Raw genomic sequence first — 16599 nt, forward strand, 5'->3', positions numbered from 1 at the left:
AACCAGAGGTGCAATCAAAATACACAAATCAATTTATAAAACAATATATCTCATAAAGAATACAGAAAAAATCGCCTAGAAAGTCCTTCCTAAAACAGTTTACATAGTTACCAAGCAACAATTTTATTATCTAAATCTGCCTGATGTTCTAAGCGGTCGCACCGACTCTACGCATGCCTAGATTGTGTTTTGGTGCATTCTGGGATCGGTGCGCCATCTTTCCTGTTACAAATATAAACATAGCACGATAATATAGTCTGACTGAATGTTATATCAATTTAACTCAAAGTAATAGGACAAGCAAGAGAAGAAGTAGCAACGAGCATAAAAATCGAAGATAATCGACAAAAGCTTCACAAAGAGTAGTTTTCAGTATCCTGACACCATTGCATTTACTCTGCACTGAGATAGAAGCATGACATTTTTTGACACAGAGCAGATATGACCATGTTAGGAAGATATGTTAGAAGACAAGTGCCTCTTGAAATGTAAGTAATCATTGAAATAAAATATGAATAAAGGTAAGTCTAATGTCAAACATATAAAACCCGTTTTCATTCAAATATTGAGCCTCATACATGAGATTTGAACAGTCAATGCAAGTTTTCATGTGTCTCTATTTATCAAGGGTATCCTTGTAATGATCTATAGATGGAATAATAATATGCTGATGGTGCAGCTGTTGGGGCGTATTCGGTTTTATTTAGATCGGGGTCCTCAAACCGCATGTAACATTTGGTGTGTCTACACTCTGACGTCACATGAGGTCGAATTTAAGTTCAAAGTTGTATTACCAAACTGAAGCCTGAACAGTGTGTACATTAAATGAGAAAGTGTTTCATTTACTATTTATCAGCAATATACCCATTTAATCAAAGCGAGTTAATTTTTTTATTTATTGAATTTTTGTTATTCCCGCGAGAACGTAGCTTAATGAATTAAACAAAGCAAAGCATTGTGGGTCCAGAAGTTACAGTGGGGGAAAATGGTTTGGATCAATGTGTATGTCCAAATTTTCTCCTCGCCCAGGTGTTGTCGTTAAAGCTCGCTATTACCAGAGAAGGCTAAGTATATGAAAAAATTTCGATATGTATAGAATATATAAGACCAGTTGCCATTGTCATTGCTGCCTAGTGCTGCATGTACTATCAGGCAGAGAAAAGTGAAAGAATACTAATATGCACATGGCCTTCTCATGCCACAAGTGACATTACATCTTATTTATGATTACAACTTCTCAAACTTTGTTAACATTTTTAAACAACAGTTTTTCGGTTTTAAATATCTTATCTGATTTTTATATTCCCTGTGAATGAAATTTATAACTTTTCAAGTTTATAGTGATGAAAGATCCAAACAAATTTAGTATTATTTTCTATCAATCATCAAATACGATTGGTAATATACAATAGATTATGTGATTGAAAGTTTTTACTAAAATTTAAGTGTTAAAAAATTATTTAAAATGAAAAAAATAACCATGAAATATTTAGATATCCTCATAAATGAGAATATTAAATGAAAAATTTAGCAACCATCGAATTTTCAACATTTGTCACCTACATGCACCCATCAACGATGATTTTTCGATAGTCGGCATTGATGAAATGTCAGGCACCTCAGGTCCTTGGCCCACTGACATTTAGGTCTCAAAACACCTTAGCTCAGACAAGTCAGCCCAAGATTTTAGCTGCAGAACTGTAGTTCTCTGCTTGAGAAAATTTGGACAGATAAATCAGAGAGCTACAGATCCAAGCATTGTAAAAACCTTCGATTTACGCCGATGATTTTTTGTCGCTACTTTAATTAGATATTTATTTCGTGTAGTTTATACTTCCCCCAGCTTTAAAAATAATTTTAAATGGTATTTGATAATTAATCATTAATTCAACTTAAATTCCTGATCATTTACTAACCTCTCAATCATACATGCCAACTTTCCCGATTTAGGCGGGATCCTCCCGATTTTACCCTTTCATCCCGCCTTCCCGATCGGGAAAGCAAAATTGCCCTTATTTCCCGATTTGAAAAAAAAATCACCAAAATTTCCGATTTTAAAAGTTTCCCTACCGCTGAATTTTGACAATCGGGATAACAATGTCAGACTTGTTTATTCAATGCACACAGATAAGTTTCATTGTTTATGTAGGCCTAGCCACAGGAAATCACTTCACGCTTGAACGCACGCAATTGTCCACTGGTGCAAGAAGCTTATAGCTTGGGGCAATTAGGGGATTATCTTGTTAGTTTTAAAGGGTATGCAAGGTGAAACACATAGATTAACAAGATAATTGTTTGTCATTTTATTAAAAATATAAATTAAAGACAATAAAATGCAAATCAAACAATAAAAAACGGAATCCAAAGAGATCGTTTTTTGAAAACGAAAGTAGAAATCTAATATAGCATAGCTGCTGATTTTGTCTACCTATAATGAAAAATATTGTAAAGTTAGCCAGTTAAAATATTATTAAAAAATTAAGATGAAACAATCAAGTATATGTCAATTAGAATTTCTTTTCCCTCCCTTCTCCCAACAGTAATATGTTAGGTAGATCTATGTGCATGACTTAAGGAAATACCCACATGGCACCATCAAGCCTGACAAATTTCATGACTGTAAAAAAAAAATAATTCTGTTTTGGATAGGTGGTATAAATTTCTGTAAATTTAATATCTTATTAGAATTTCTAATTAATTGAAATATAAATAAAAAAATGTTTCTAGAAACAGGACTTAACAGTATCAATACCTCATTTATTTTTAGACTTTGAAAAAAATGATTTTAAAGTTGTACAATTTTTCACTAAATTCTGTCCTGGTAGATAAAAAAAGTTGTTTATATATGTAACTAAATACCCCTTCTTTAGTGAGAGAGGCACCTATTTTAGCAAAAATATTTCAATTTTGGAAAGAAAAACATTTTTTGTGTTAATTAAATGAACCCTTGAGTTTTATTGATAAGTGATATCAATATTATAATTTATAAATAAAAAAAAAAATATAATTTCATAATTATTTAATTTCACGACAAAATGTCGCGAATTTAAAGCTTTGAAAATTGTCGTCACGCGCTAAATCCCCCATGGGAATTTTCAAAAGTTGGCATGTATGCTCAATGCTAACAAGTGGCTGTTTGTGGTTACGGACGTCGAAATGGACTCTTTTAAAGCGACATTACAATACTATATACAGGACTGTTTCAGACCATTAAAAGGTAAACAAAGTATCAAATATAAGAGTTAAATATATGAATTATTATAGGATACCATTCTGAAAGCCAGAAAAAGCTTAAACTACGCGAAATAAATACCTAAAGTAGCGACAAAAAATCAAAAGTTTTTACAACGCGTGGATCTGCAGCTCTCTGCTTTATCTGTCCAAATTTTCTCAAGCAGAGAGCTACAGTTCTGCAGCCACCCACGATTTAAGACAGGTAGACCCACATATATAAAACACACCTCTGCCTTAGCATTATTTCATTGCAAAATATATCATTATCAATTATTTCTAAGTTGATACTTGAATAATGTTGAATGCAGAAAGTAAATGAATAAACAATCAACTTCTTCATTTTGATTATGAAAAAAACTTTCAATCAGGACATTGACAATAATCAAGGAATGAGAAGACGGTATCACAGAAGTGCTAACTAAACAGAAGTGCATCATAAACAAACAAGATGCTACGGTAAATCCTTTGGAATCTCAAGTGTCTGTCATATTGGTGACACTGAGGGCTTAATTAAATTAAATAATAGAATATTTTCTGTTTTGTTTCTTCAAGAAAACCATTTACATTCAAAGATTCATTTACGTCACTAAACTAGTTCAGTCTAGGCTGATCTGATTTAGTTAGAGAAATGAATTATAAATCTTTCATAGCCCGAAATGTTTAATTGTCAGAAAGAATTAAAATTAACATCAATGATGACAACAGATGAGACATAGGGTTAATTTTTTTCTATCTGAAAATTTTTCTTGGGCTGAGGTGTCTTTTATTTGGGCCAGAGTGTCAATAATTTTCATTCAATCGGTTTGGGGTAATGGCTAAGGTGTGTTGAGCAGAGGCATCTGTTTACCACATGATTGCTGGCTGTGTTTTTGTAAGCTGCAGATCTGTAGCTCTCTGGCCAGAAAAAAAATGAATGGACAACAGAAAGCCTACCTTGAAAATTGCATAAAGTCCATTGAGTTGAGTGTCATTTCAGAAACAGGATTTTTGAAATGCCACCATCCCTCTTTTTTTGTATATATCGACTCATTAGAAATGATAAACATTTCATTTCAATATGTGCATCCTCTGCAAAATAGAAATGAATGGAAACTGATGGTGGACGTAAAGACCGACCGACAGACAGCAGCCAATCAATATATCCTACCTTTAGTTCCTCAAAGGGGGGCATAAATATTACTACAAAATAATGTCATAAAACATATACATGTACTGGTTGACAGGATAGTGAAGATATATATATTTTGTAATACAAGATGTATTTATTTTATCGAATATTCCAATATATTTGAGTACTCCTTTTGAATATTCGGATATCAATTATAGACTATTTTGACATCCCTGCCATGAACCAAGAATGTTTCCTCAAACCACAAAATTTTGACTCCACGAAAATGTGTGATTTTACAGTAAAGTGGAAGCATACAATGAATTTTAACATTGATGGTTTGAACTTAAATCAATGTTTACATTAAATACAGTTTGCCATTAAATATTCATTCTTTATAGGAAAAGATACCATAATAAATATACCAAATTTTAATACAGTTGTGACATCAACTTCTATAGGGAAATAGCACTAGCATAAAAGCTCAGACTAATTATTTAAGTAATAGAGTTATCTCTCTTTGGTCTTACCAGTGGTATACTAAATCAATTTAAAAACTACAGCAAATTTGAACAAAACTTATCTTGATTGCTTGGCATCACCCTTTAAAAAAAAATTTCCATGCAGTAATAAAATTTGTAAAATTATGAAATTTATAATTTTCACCCTGTTTTTAATTACCATCCTCTTTTTCAGAAGAGATTTGAAAGATGAATAGATTAGATATTTCTTGTCTGGAATTAAAATATTTTAAAAAGGAAGAGACAAACCATATGTGTGTACCTTACTCAAATGAATCTTTTTAAATCAAGCAAGTTCTTTTCAGAAGTTTAAAGGATATACAAAATGATCCAAGTTTTAAACAAACTTGTTGTCCATGAAATCCTGTAACCCATAGTGAGTTTTCTTAATTGTGCTTGCAAGTTTTATTTAGATTATACATTGGGCTCAATTCTTTTAGTCCTATACACAGATACCTTACTCAAAAACAACCGGAATGGATTGAGATATTTTTTGAAAATCTTTTTTTTTTCTATAAAGAAATTCTTTTTTTAGGTCACCTGAGTAAACTCAGGTGACCTATTGCTATCCGTTTTTGTCCGTCGTCGTGCGTCGTGCGTCGTGCGTTGTGCGTCGTGCGTTAACATTTGAACATTTTCAGCTTCTTCTCTGCAACCACTGAACCAATTTCAACCAAATTTGGCACAAAGCATCTATGGGTGAAGGGGAACAAAAATTGTGAATTTCATGATCCCTGCCCCCCTGGGGCCTGAGGGGTGGGGCCAAAACCACTAAAATTAATGCAATCTTAAAAAATCTTCTTCTTTACTCTTGGACATCAAGCAGTCAAACTGTTTGCATGATTGTAGTAAGCAATGAGTCCTCTACCAAAATTGTGAAATTCATGGCCCTGGGGTCAGGGGTTCTAGTGCTAGGGCGGGGCTAAATAATTAGGTAGTGAAAATGCATTATTTCTTTGAAAATCTTCTTCTCTGCTCCTGGGTATTAAATAAACCAACTAAATACATATTTATGATGAGCAAGAGTGCCTCTACCAAAATTGTGAATTTTATGGCCCCAGGGTCAGGGGTTCTGGTGTTAGGGCGGGGCTCTATTGATTATATAGTAAAAAAACATGAATTCTTTGAAAATCTTCTTCTCTGCTCCTGGGTATTAAATAAACCAACTAAGTGCATAGTTATGTTGAGCTAGAGTGCCTCTACCAAAATTGTGAATTTTATGGCCCCAGGGTCAGGGGTTCTGATGTTAGGGTGGGGCTCTATTGATTATATAGTGAAAATACATGAATTCTTTGAAAATCTTCTTCTCTGCTCCTGGGTATTAAATAAACTAACTAAGTGCATAGTTATGATGAGCAAGAGTGCCTCTACCAAAATTGTGAATTTTATGGCCCCAGGGTCAGGGGTTCTGGTGTTAGGGCGGGGCTATATAGATTATATAGTGAAAATGCATTATTTCTTTGAAAATATTTTTCTCTGCTCCTGGGTATTAAATAAACTAACTAAGTGCATAGTTATGATGAGCAAGAGTGCCTCTACCAAAATTGTGAATTTTATGGCCCCAGGGTCAGGGGTTCTGGTGTTAGGGCGGGGCTATATAGATTATATAGTGAAAATGCATTATTTCTTTGAAAATATTTTTCTCTGCTCCTGGGTATTAAATAAACCAACTAAGTGCATAGTTATGATGAGCAAGAGTGCCTCTACCAAAATTGTTAATTTTATGGCCCCAGGGTCAGGGGTTCTGGTGTTAGGGTGGGCCTATATAGATTATAGAGTGAAAATGCATTATTTCTTTGAAAATCTTCTTCTCTGCTCCTGGGTATTAAATAAACAAACTAAGTACATAGTTATGATGATCAAGAGTGCCTCTACCAAAATAGTGAATTTTATGGCCCCAGGGTCAGGGGTTCTGGTGTCAGGGCGGGGCTCTATTGATTATATAGTGAAAATACATGAATTCTTTGAAAATCTTCTTCTCTGCTCCTAGGATTTAAGTAAACTAACTAAGTACATAGTTATGATGAGCAGGAATGCCTCTTCAGAAATTGTATATTTTATAGCCCCAGGGTCTGGGGTTCTGGTGTCAGGGCGGGGCTCTATTGATTATAAAGTGAAAATACATTAAGTCTTTGAAAATCTTCTTCTCTGCTCTAGGGTATTAAGCAGATGAACTACCTATATAGTTATGATGGACAAGGGCCCTAATCTTCCAGAATTGTGAATTTCAAGGCCCCAGGGTCAGGGGTACCATAGAAGAGGGGGGTGGGGGCTCTACTAATATACTGAAAATGAATGAATGGTTTGAAATCTGCTCCTTGATATTAATCAAATATCAAGGCCTAAGGGTCAGGGGTTCATGTGTGGTAGGGGCACTACTGATTATTGCTGAATATTACTGATTAGTTGAAATGCATTTTTTGCTCCCCTACCCTGGGTATTGGCATTAAGTAAACAAACTAAGCAACTGTTAAGTGTATTGTTATGATGATCAATGGTGCCTCTTTCAAAATTGTGAATGCCATAGCATCTGGCTTAAAACATGAATCAAATTCAATCACTGGAAAGTTTGTTGCATAATGCTCAGGTGACCTATAAGGCCCATGGGCCTCTTGTTATAATAATCAAGAAGAAACAAATTTGACTACATTTCATGTGATTGATCCTCTTAACACTAGAAAAACTGAGATCAAGTAAACATCAATAAAGGACTTTTCAAAAATAATTAAAATTTACAGTCAAATGTCATGGTGCAATTGGAATGTGCAGTATTGAACATGTATTCAAAGAGCTATTTAGTTGCCCAGAGCCATTGTTTGGCATTTGGTGCACAAACATTGTCCAAAGAAAAGAAGCAGTGAGGTGCATCTGCTCAGAGTATTCTAAGCCAATCCGAACTGCCGACCTTCATATTTCATTTGAATTGGCAAGGTTAATGAGAAGATCTAGCGTTACCATCAAAATGCACTTGATAACACATAATACACACAAATCTTCAAAAGAACGGCCATCATGTTTATGTTATCTCACTCAATGTATCAAAGGCTTGTTTTTAAAATGCTGATTTTTATCTCAATACCAATATATTTTAAAGTATCTCTTTGAATTTGAAATTATAAAGTGTTCAAATTTAGGTTCAAAAACTTTTATAGCTCTTTCTAAAATAACTTTGTAGCAGAATATTGTATAGGAGATCAAATGAAGCATTTTGCTTATTAAGAGAAAATTAAGATATAAGTTTAGCATTTACATAAGGTGGACAGCAATGCCTTTTTCAAATATTGCTGTTTTACTGGATTTGTATTAAATAATAATTCTTGTCCTAATATAGATGTAAATGTAAGTTTTACTTGAGCTAAAGTCTAGATTTGGTTAGACCTCTTTGTAGAAGCAGATTTTGGTTAACCTTTGTTTAGACAGGATTGTTTTATTGTTATCATTAATGACAATCAGGGATTTGATACTATCAATCTTTTACAACCAAACTAATGGTAAATGTAATACCAGCCTGTTTAACCCGGCCATGTTTTACAAAACTCGAAGGCAATGTACTGGGAATTTAAAATTGATGTAAATGTTTTGGATTCCTCCCCAAACACAAAGAAAAATCCAATCTCAGCATTGTTTGTCAGTTCTTGAAAAAAAAAGTTCTGTGTGGTCTGAATTACTTACAACAGATATTCCAATAATAATAAAGAAACGAACAAAAATGTAATTTTAGTGTGTAATTTTAATTCAGAATTCGTGATATCTTATCACTGGAAGTCATCAAAATATTGTTACTTAAATAGAAAGTATCATGTTAGGGGGGTCTATCATAAAGGCTGAAAGTGCTGTCTACATTTTAATTACATGAAATTCTGTAAAGAAAACAAGATTTCTTTGCATTGGCCCAAACTATTGGACTTACAGCTTATTCTTCCTTGGGTGGATCTTGAAATTTGATACTTTTCAGCCATAAAGCTTAAAGAAATATTTATCTTTAAACAACTCTATGAGATACAAGATAGGTAATGGCTTTAAAGGTATAAGCAATGAAAGTTAATAAATTTGAAAATTGAAATGGTGTTAATTTGACATCATTACTTTTGCAGAGATAAAAATGACCAAATTTGGAAACCTTGATTATGTTTTATTTGGATTTCTCTATAAGTGGTTAGAAATTATACTTTTCTAAAGTTAAGCTCATTTTAACATGCTTAAATAGTTCAATGTAGAGTAAACCCTTAAAATTAATTGCAAAAAAAAATAAATAAAAAAAATCTGGATTTCAAGGGTATGAAATATGGGGAGGGGGTCAGGGTTATTGTTCATGTCCTCTCAGAAAATTCCCTTTCTGCCATAAGCTAAAAACCATCTTTTAACGTTTAGCTGTAGAGTGATTGATTGTATGTTGTTTAATGTCCCTCTCGAGAATTTTTCACTCATTGATGCCACCTCTTGCTGGTGGATAGCTGCAAATTTTGTCCTATGCTCGGCACTCAGGGCCATTGACCTACTGCAACACAGGATCTTGGTTTATATGGTCTTATCCAATGGACCGGTCTCCACATCCCACAGTGGGACTGCAACTTGCGACATAAGGATCAACTCCTTACTTTGCAACTCTAGAGCAGACGTTCTAACATGTGGACAAGCAGATACTCTAACCACTGCGCCACACAGGCGACTTAAGCAAAAGAATTTTGAGACTCAAAAGTACAAGTTATGTCTTGACCTAGTTTTGTATTTGAGAAACACTGTCTTTACATTTAGTCATTTGGAAATTTTCAAGATCACTTGCAGAAAAAGTATTCCATTCATAACATGTCTGTGGCCCTCAAATGGAGTAATATAATTGATATTTGATACTTGAGGATGTTTCATGATCTTGAACCAAGTTCATTTGGAAAAGCTTACAATCTTCTGATGTAGAAACATCAGAAGTTCTTGCTTTACAAAAAGATGACAGGAGGACATGTCTTGATCTTGACCAAATATTGTTTGTTCAATGTTACTTTCAGAATAATGCATAATTCCTTCAGTCCACAACTCTCTTATAGAAAAATATGGGTACATTACACACTTGTTTTGGCAATTTCAAGGTGACTTTAGAAAAAAAATTCACTCTCTGTTTTCTCCATTTCTTGTAATGTATATGTAGAATTGGAAGCTCATTCTTAGCACAATGATTTCTTATGAAATGAGACTTTCAGGACATTGTCCTAAGGTCATTTTTGCAAGTTCAGGATCACTGGGTCATAAGAAATAGTCACTCTTTCAGGCATATGTTTAAATTATCTAATACAACTTGTTTTTTGAGGCATTAGAGGGACATTACACCTTGTTATTTATTTAAGCACGGACATTCTAATGATACGATTATAGCAAAACAAACAACCACATTGAAGGAGAAATGACACTTGATAAATTCACCAGATCAAAGTAGTGAAAGGCATATGAAGTAGAATTTGTACACGTTCTTGCACTCAGCCAGAGTTCTTTTGACAGAAGGCATTGCTTGATAGGAACATTGCTGCTGCACTCTTTACTGATAGATTTGATTATCTCACCTGTACAGCTAAATTAGCTTTATTTTCATTGCTATTCCTTATCATTTGATGATTTGGAAGCATTATAGGCAACCCTCTAGTTTTTACATCAGAAGTGCATTTGATTGTCTACAGGGTTCTGTGTGTGATTGCTTTGTAGTGAATCTTGGTAGGATGACACCATTATATAAAACCTTAGGTTGGTTGTGCAAAAAGTTAGCTTTCTGGCTCTGCACATGTCAGTGCTTAAGTTCTTTGATAATATTAAAATAAAATACCAAGATCTAGAAATGAAATGCTTTGAAGTAGAATATATTTGCAAATAAATCTAGGCTTTTTATAAAACCATTCATTACCGGCCGCCAGGAGGCGGTCGGTTACTTGATATGAAAGTTTGAAGTCGACCTGCGTTTCTGCGGAGTTACAACAATTTAAATAAAAATATTTAACGTTCATATTATAGAATATTAAACAAAGATATTTTTAAATGTTTAACAAAAGGCACAATAATCATAAAATTAAAATCTTATAAATAATGGGGGTAAGTGTTTCATCCAATCCTGATTGACATACTCCGACATGATTGAAGTGCGGCGAAGTTATATGTAGGCATAGTCTAAAACAAAGACAGCGTTGTAAATCAACAATTTTACTTTCTCTTTTTAAACAGCCTAAAGGGGATTTGTCGTATTTATTTTGAAATGACGTGTATATTTATACATTTTCTATGGAAAATTTTCAAAAATTTGATGAAATATTTATTTCTGAAAAACACAAAATCTTACAACATTTTGGTCCAAGAGACTAGGATAAAGCGCGTTTTACAATGTGCCACGCGTTTTCCCGCCACGTCTCAACACCAAAACAAAGAGACTGAAAGAGAAGAAATGTAGTGGTGGATCTAGAGGGAGTTTGGGGGATGTTAATATCCTCTAAGAGAGAGCGAAGAGCCCAACATATTTCATATTTGTTGCATTTTTAATAAAGTAAAACTAAAGCTTAATTAGTTTAAATTTTAGTTCTGTTCTTTTATGTAAAAACTACTTAAACATCAAACTTCCACCAGAGCGGTTCGTTTACAATTTAAGTACCGACACAGAGGTCTCTGGACAGTTTGCTTATACATGTACATATAATATCAGGCGCGGATCCAGAATTTTTTTCCAGGGGGGGGGGGGGGAGGGTCCACCTCAGTCAAAAAAAATATCCAATCTCATAAATATTTTGACAAGCAAAAAAAAAAAAAACGCAAAGTAAAACTCGCCCAAACGGAGGGGGGTGGGGGGGGGGGTGAGGGGTGGGGGGGTAGTGGTGACTTCCATTGCCTCAAATCTTTAACTTTTCCTACCCATTTCACACTTATTCGTGTTTACCAGGGGGGTCTGCGTTTTCCAAGGGGGGTCCATGGTACCTTTTTTCTTGTTTTAGTAAATACATTTTTTAACCTGGTAAATTCCAGGGGGGTCCTAGATCTGCGCATGAATATTGTACATGCATTTTGCATGAAGAAAATCGGCAATGTCGCATGCAAGTGTTTCATGTCACGGGGATATTTTAATACATAAATATAAGAAATTTTAAAAACAGGTCACGCAAATTTCATTTTCTATAATTACAATATCAATGGAACAATTAATTGGTTTGCGGCCGATTTTTGACGCTTGCGTCAATATATGTTTCTTGTTTGTTATTGATTAGAGATGAGCCATTTCAGAAAGCAGTTGGAGATTCGCTTGATTTCTTTGATGATTATTCAATCATGAATTTGCCATAAATCATCCAGAAATATATTAATATTGCACAGTTTTCGCTTTTAAATGTGGTCCTTGCTTTTTGAACGACAAATTGAGTTTTTATGGTGGTTACACAAACAGTATGGTTCTTGGTACAAAGCTTTGCATATATCGTACCGTTTTTTTACTTGCAAGGAAAAGAAACTCAAATTGTTCTTATAAGCATTTGACAGTTAATTGCTGTCATTTAGTTATTATTTCTCAAAAGAGGTGCAGGGGATATTGTCTGTTCATGCGTGCTGAAGAAATTTCTCGAATTCACAAATGAACATGCACCTCTTCCATGGTCTAAATTTTCCTTTTCAGACAATAAAAAAAAGGCATGGGAAATATTTTTGTTTGTAAAAGTTAATGACATTCTGTTTCTTTTGAAAGCAAGTATAGTATTTAAAAGGGGTCAGATCTATTGATGACTGTTTATCCAAAAATTCAAAAGCAATTGCACAATGATGAACTTTTGAGACAATATTAGTTTTTCTCAATTGAAAGATGGAACCAAACATCAAAGGTATAATGCACTTAAGGCATAATGCATTTAAACTTTCATGGCAAATCCCCATAGATGCATTTTTAAGAATTTTTTTTTGTGGGCCTTGTGATGAATTTTCAACTTGGACAAGGTAGAAGTTTGTATGTCTTGCAAAATATTCATAAAATTAATTCTCATGTGTTGACCAAAAGAAGTTTTATGATCATTAATATTGGCAATGTTCTCTATCAAAGCAAACCTGTGTTGTGTGGGAAATATTTTGAATGTCTTTTTTGCCTGCCAAATGTTCATTTTGTATGGTCATCTTTCAAACAAATCTTATAAATTATATAGGCACACTGGATACTAGAACCTATATCAGCTGTGTATTGATCCAGCTTTAGGCAGTCTTACAACATTTAGTCTTGCAGATCTTGTCATTTAGATTCACCTTCCTTTGGGTGGAACACTTCTTTGGAACCTTATGCCGATCAAATTAAAAGTCACGTGATGTGTTTGGATTTTCTTGCAAGACAGTTTTTAGTCTTTGATGAATATACCCACATGCCTTGACTAAAACTTTGCATTGTCTTAAATGCCACAAGGCAATATATATAAAAAGATCTATTTAAATGTTCACCTTGTGCCAGATACGTTGAAATCGCTATAGAAGGGGCTTTTAATATTGGATAGCTGTTCTGTACAGAACCTCTGTAATGTTTTAAGTGGGAATTAAGTGAATGTCAAATGGTGTGTAAGGAATGGAGAGGCCAGGGTAACGGAACGCTATACTCCATATAGAAAGCGGCCAAGGGAACTTAATATCAACTACTGTTGGAACATTAACTGTGCCTGTATCTTTCATTAAATGAAAGGAAATTATTTAACAAGTGTATTCATGAGGTCTGTTTATCTAACAGTAGTGCAAATGTGTATTTATGAGAACATAATGTGATATTGGAAAAAGCGACTTTAATGTTTACTCAGAATTGTTGACACAGTTGAAATTTAACGTCAAAAAAAATTGTGTTGGGATTGAAGTTTCTCAGGACTGAAGATTTACAGGTCCACTCAAGAGAGCGTGTAAATCTGTACATTTTGTAAGGTGTATGTTTGTTTGTTTTCATGTACTTGTTGACTAAGTTTGTTTCAATTACTTGGCATATAATATAGTTGTTTTCAGTGAATTTTACATCTTTCAGAATAAGAAGTCTGAAAAAAAGAACAAAAATTTAGACCCGTTTGAAATCTTTTAATGTGGCAGGGAAAGTATTGAAACTTTATGTTATCTGCCGACATGTGAATTATGTTACATTTGGAAATAAGAGGCTCTAATCCTCGGCCAAATGTGCCGTCCCGAATCGGATACACTGTGACTGAGCGGTCCCTGAGCGTCACGCCAACACCAAGACAGCACCGCCTTCTACCAGTAACCCCAGGGTAGGTGTGAAACGACACAAAAAAGTGTACAAGTCTTAAATTTCACTCAGAAATGAATGCAAATAGGTGTAAAATTGTCATAAATTTCTGATTTAAAATAATCTCTTTAATAAAAACTTTTATGGGAAGATAATGCCTACAGGTAATATGTATCATATAAAAACCCTATAAGACATTTGATGAATACTTTATTTAGAGGAAAACTGTTTCATGAATGAGAATAAGGTTTCCTTTATTTTGTTGTTTATAGACCTATTATTACTAAACACAGTCCTCAAGTATATAAAAAGTTAAAATCATTGCAGCACACATTAAATGCTGAAATTGTGGATATTCTCTTGGCATGAACACAAAGTAGTGCACATTACATGCAATGGCAGGAATCTTAAAGGCTTGTTGTAGTTGTCTGTATATTGTTATTTATGGGCTAGGCCTGTGTTTTATCATTTGACTACCAAGTATCAGAGAGAGATCTAGATTGTGGTATCATTAAATGCAGGACTTGGCCAAATGGAATATCATTTGTCATTGGTAGTGACATGATCGGGTTTAGAAGGTTTAGAAAAGCTACAATATTCTTTTGTACAGAGCAGATATGAATAAATCCCCTTGCCAGCTTAACCTATTTTAATATTAAGCTCATTTTTCACCAAACAGTAAAACAAGACCAAAAGCAAAATCAGCTTATAGAGACTTTTGTACCCTGACTTTGTTCTAACTTGAAGATAATATGGGTAACTAATTTAAAAGTTATTTATATCAATAAGATTGAAATGACCTGAGGTAACAGAACTACTATTGACTATAATATAAATATGGCACGCATGATCAAATCCCCTCATACTAATCATACTCATGTATCCAAAATCCCCTTCAAAAATGATACTATGCACACATGTACCTACTCCAGAAAAATGTGATCAGTCAATGCTACCTTAGAATCAAGGAATCATTTGTAAAGATCACATGAAATTTGGATCACAACAAGAATTAATGATTGATTTAAATATGAAAAAAGATCACGAAAGTTGATAAAACTGATTTGTTTGATATTTCGTATAATAATTTTTTTGAAGAAATTCAATTTGTGCATTAAACTTCTCTTGCAATATTGTGAATTGTTTTATATGGTCACATGTATATACATTGAACCATCAACAATTATTCCCAATAAAGATCACATCCATTAAATGTTGAGATTGCATAAATTTAAAACGCGTACCAATACTTTATACAATTTTTTTTGTGATCTATGAAAAGAGATTAGTAGTAGCCATATATTTGTACAAAATATACAGCATACTGAAGGCAATAATAGTTCCATGGGTGATTATTCTGATCAGTGAAATCTGACCAATAATATGACATTTTCCCCTAGAAACTTAGTTAACTGGTAAATATATAAAATAAAATAATGTGAAATGTAATTATCAATACATGCAGTGTTGTTGTCATCATAACAGTCATATACAGATATCCTGATTTTAAATTTTTATTAATTTTTTTAAAGGAACTTAGTGATATTATATAAATGTTTTCCAAGGACACCAATATGAACCAAAAATCATTATTTTACTAGTATATCATTACTTTTTGTTTTGAAAATATATTATTAAGATAGCAACGGAAATTGACATAAGTTCCAACTATCTAGGTACAGTAATCCCCTTTTTTTCTTGACTGAGCAATTGGTGCATATGTTCATGTTTACCTTGGTGTAACTAATTAACCAACATGCTTGATAACAGATATACAAGTGATTAAGGTACGCCTGTGTGATTTAATTTATTTTGACATGGGTTTAAAAGACTCTTTTGGTAATTCCTTTCTATTCTTGTGATTGTTCTCTATCAATTATTAGCAATTAGTAGTGTAAATATTCCCAGTGTCACCAATAAGCAAAATAAAACCTGGAGAGATGTAACCTTGAGTCAAGTATTCATTGTATTCAATGCACAATGAATCTGCATTTTTAAAAAAGCAAGTTTGAAAACAAATTTATTGATCTGAAGGATCCTTTTAAACAAAATAATAGTGCAGAAATTTGTACAGAAAAAGTAAAAAAAAAAATATGCCAGAAATTTATACAGAACAAGTAAAGACTCTTTAAAAAAAAAACAACCAATAGAAGGGAAAAAATGGCTGTTAAGTTGCTAGGAAACTCAGGTGTGCTTGAGGAATTCTGCAAATTCAATTATTTGCTATGAGGCAGCTAAGAACTCAAGTTCGATTGGAGGACTTTGGTAATGCCCAGTTGGCTTTGAGGTTCTAAAATGGAAACTCAAGTTTGGTTGGAGGATTTTGCTAATGCCCTAACTGGCTTTGAGGGATCTTGGAAACTCAGGTTTGGTTGGAGGACTTTGCTAATGCCTTAATTGGCCTTGAGGTTCTTGGAGACTCAAGTTTGGTTGGAGGACTTTGCTAATGCCCTAATTGGCTTTGAGATTCTTGGAGACTCAAGTCTGGTTGGAGGACTTTGCTAATGCCCTAATTGGCTTTGAGA

The 16599-nt window shown here is 33.6% G+C and overlaps 1 protein-coding gene across 1 annotated transcript in view; it reads left to right on the forward strand.

Moving 5' to 3' along the window:
* Positions 1–205: 205 nt before the first annotated feature.
* LOC134255871 (protein FAM149B1-like) overlaps positions 206–16599 on the forward strand; it is a 44054-nt gene continuing 27660 nt past the window's right edge. Inside the window, exon 1 of the mRNA XM_062738451.1 lies at positions 206–488. Within this exon, the coding sequence (XP_062594435.1) occupies positions 442–488 (47 nt within the window). The 5' untranslated portion in view covers positions 206–441. The remainder of the gene's footprint in view (positions 489–16599) is intronic.

Source organism: Saccostrea cucullata, unplaced genomic scaffold, assembly GCF_032062105.1.
Source record: "Saccostrea cucullata isolate Sc308-1 unplaced genomic scaffold, CSIRO_AGI_Scuc_v1 ctg78, whole genome shotgun sequence".
In the NCBI taxonomy this organism is placed as follows: domain Eukaryota; kingdom Metazoa; phylum Mollusca; class Bivalvia; order Ostreida; family Ostreidae; genus Saccostrea; species Saccostrea cuccullata.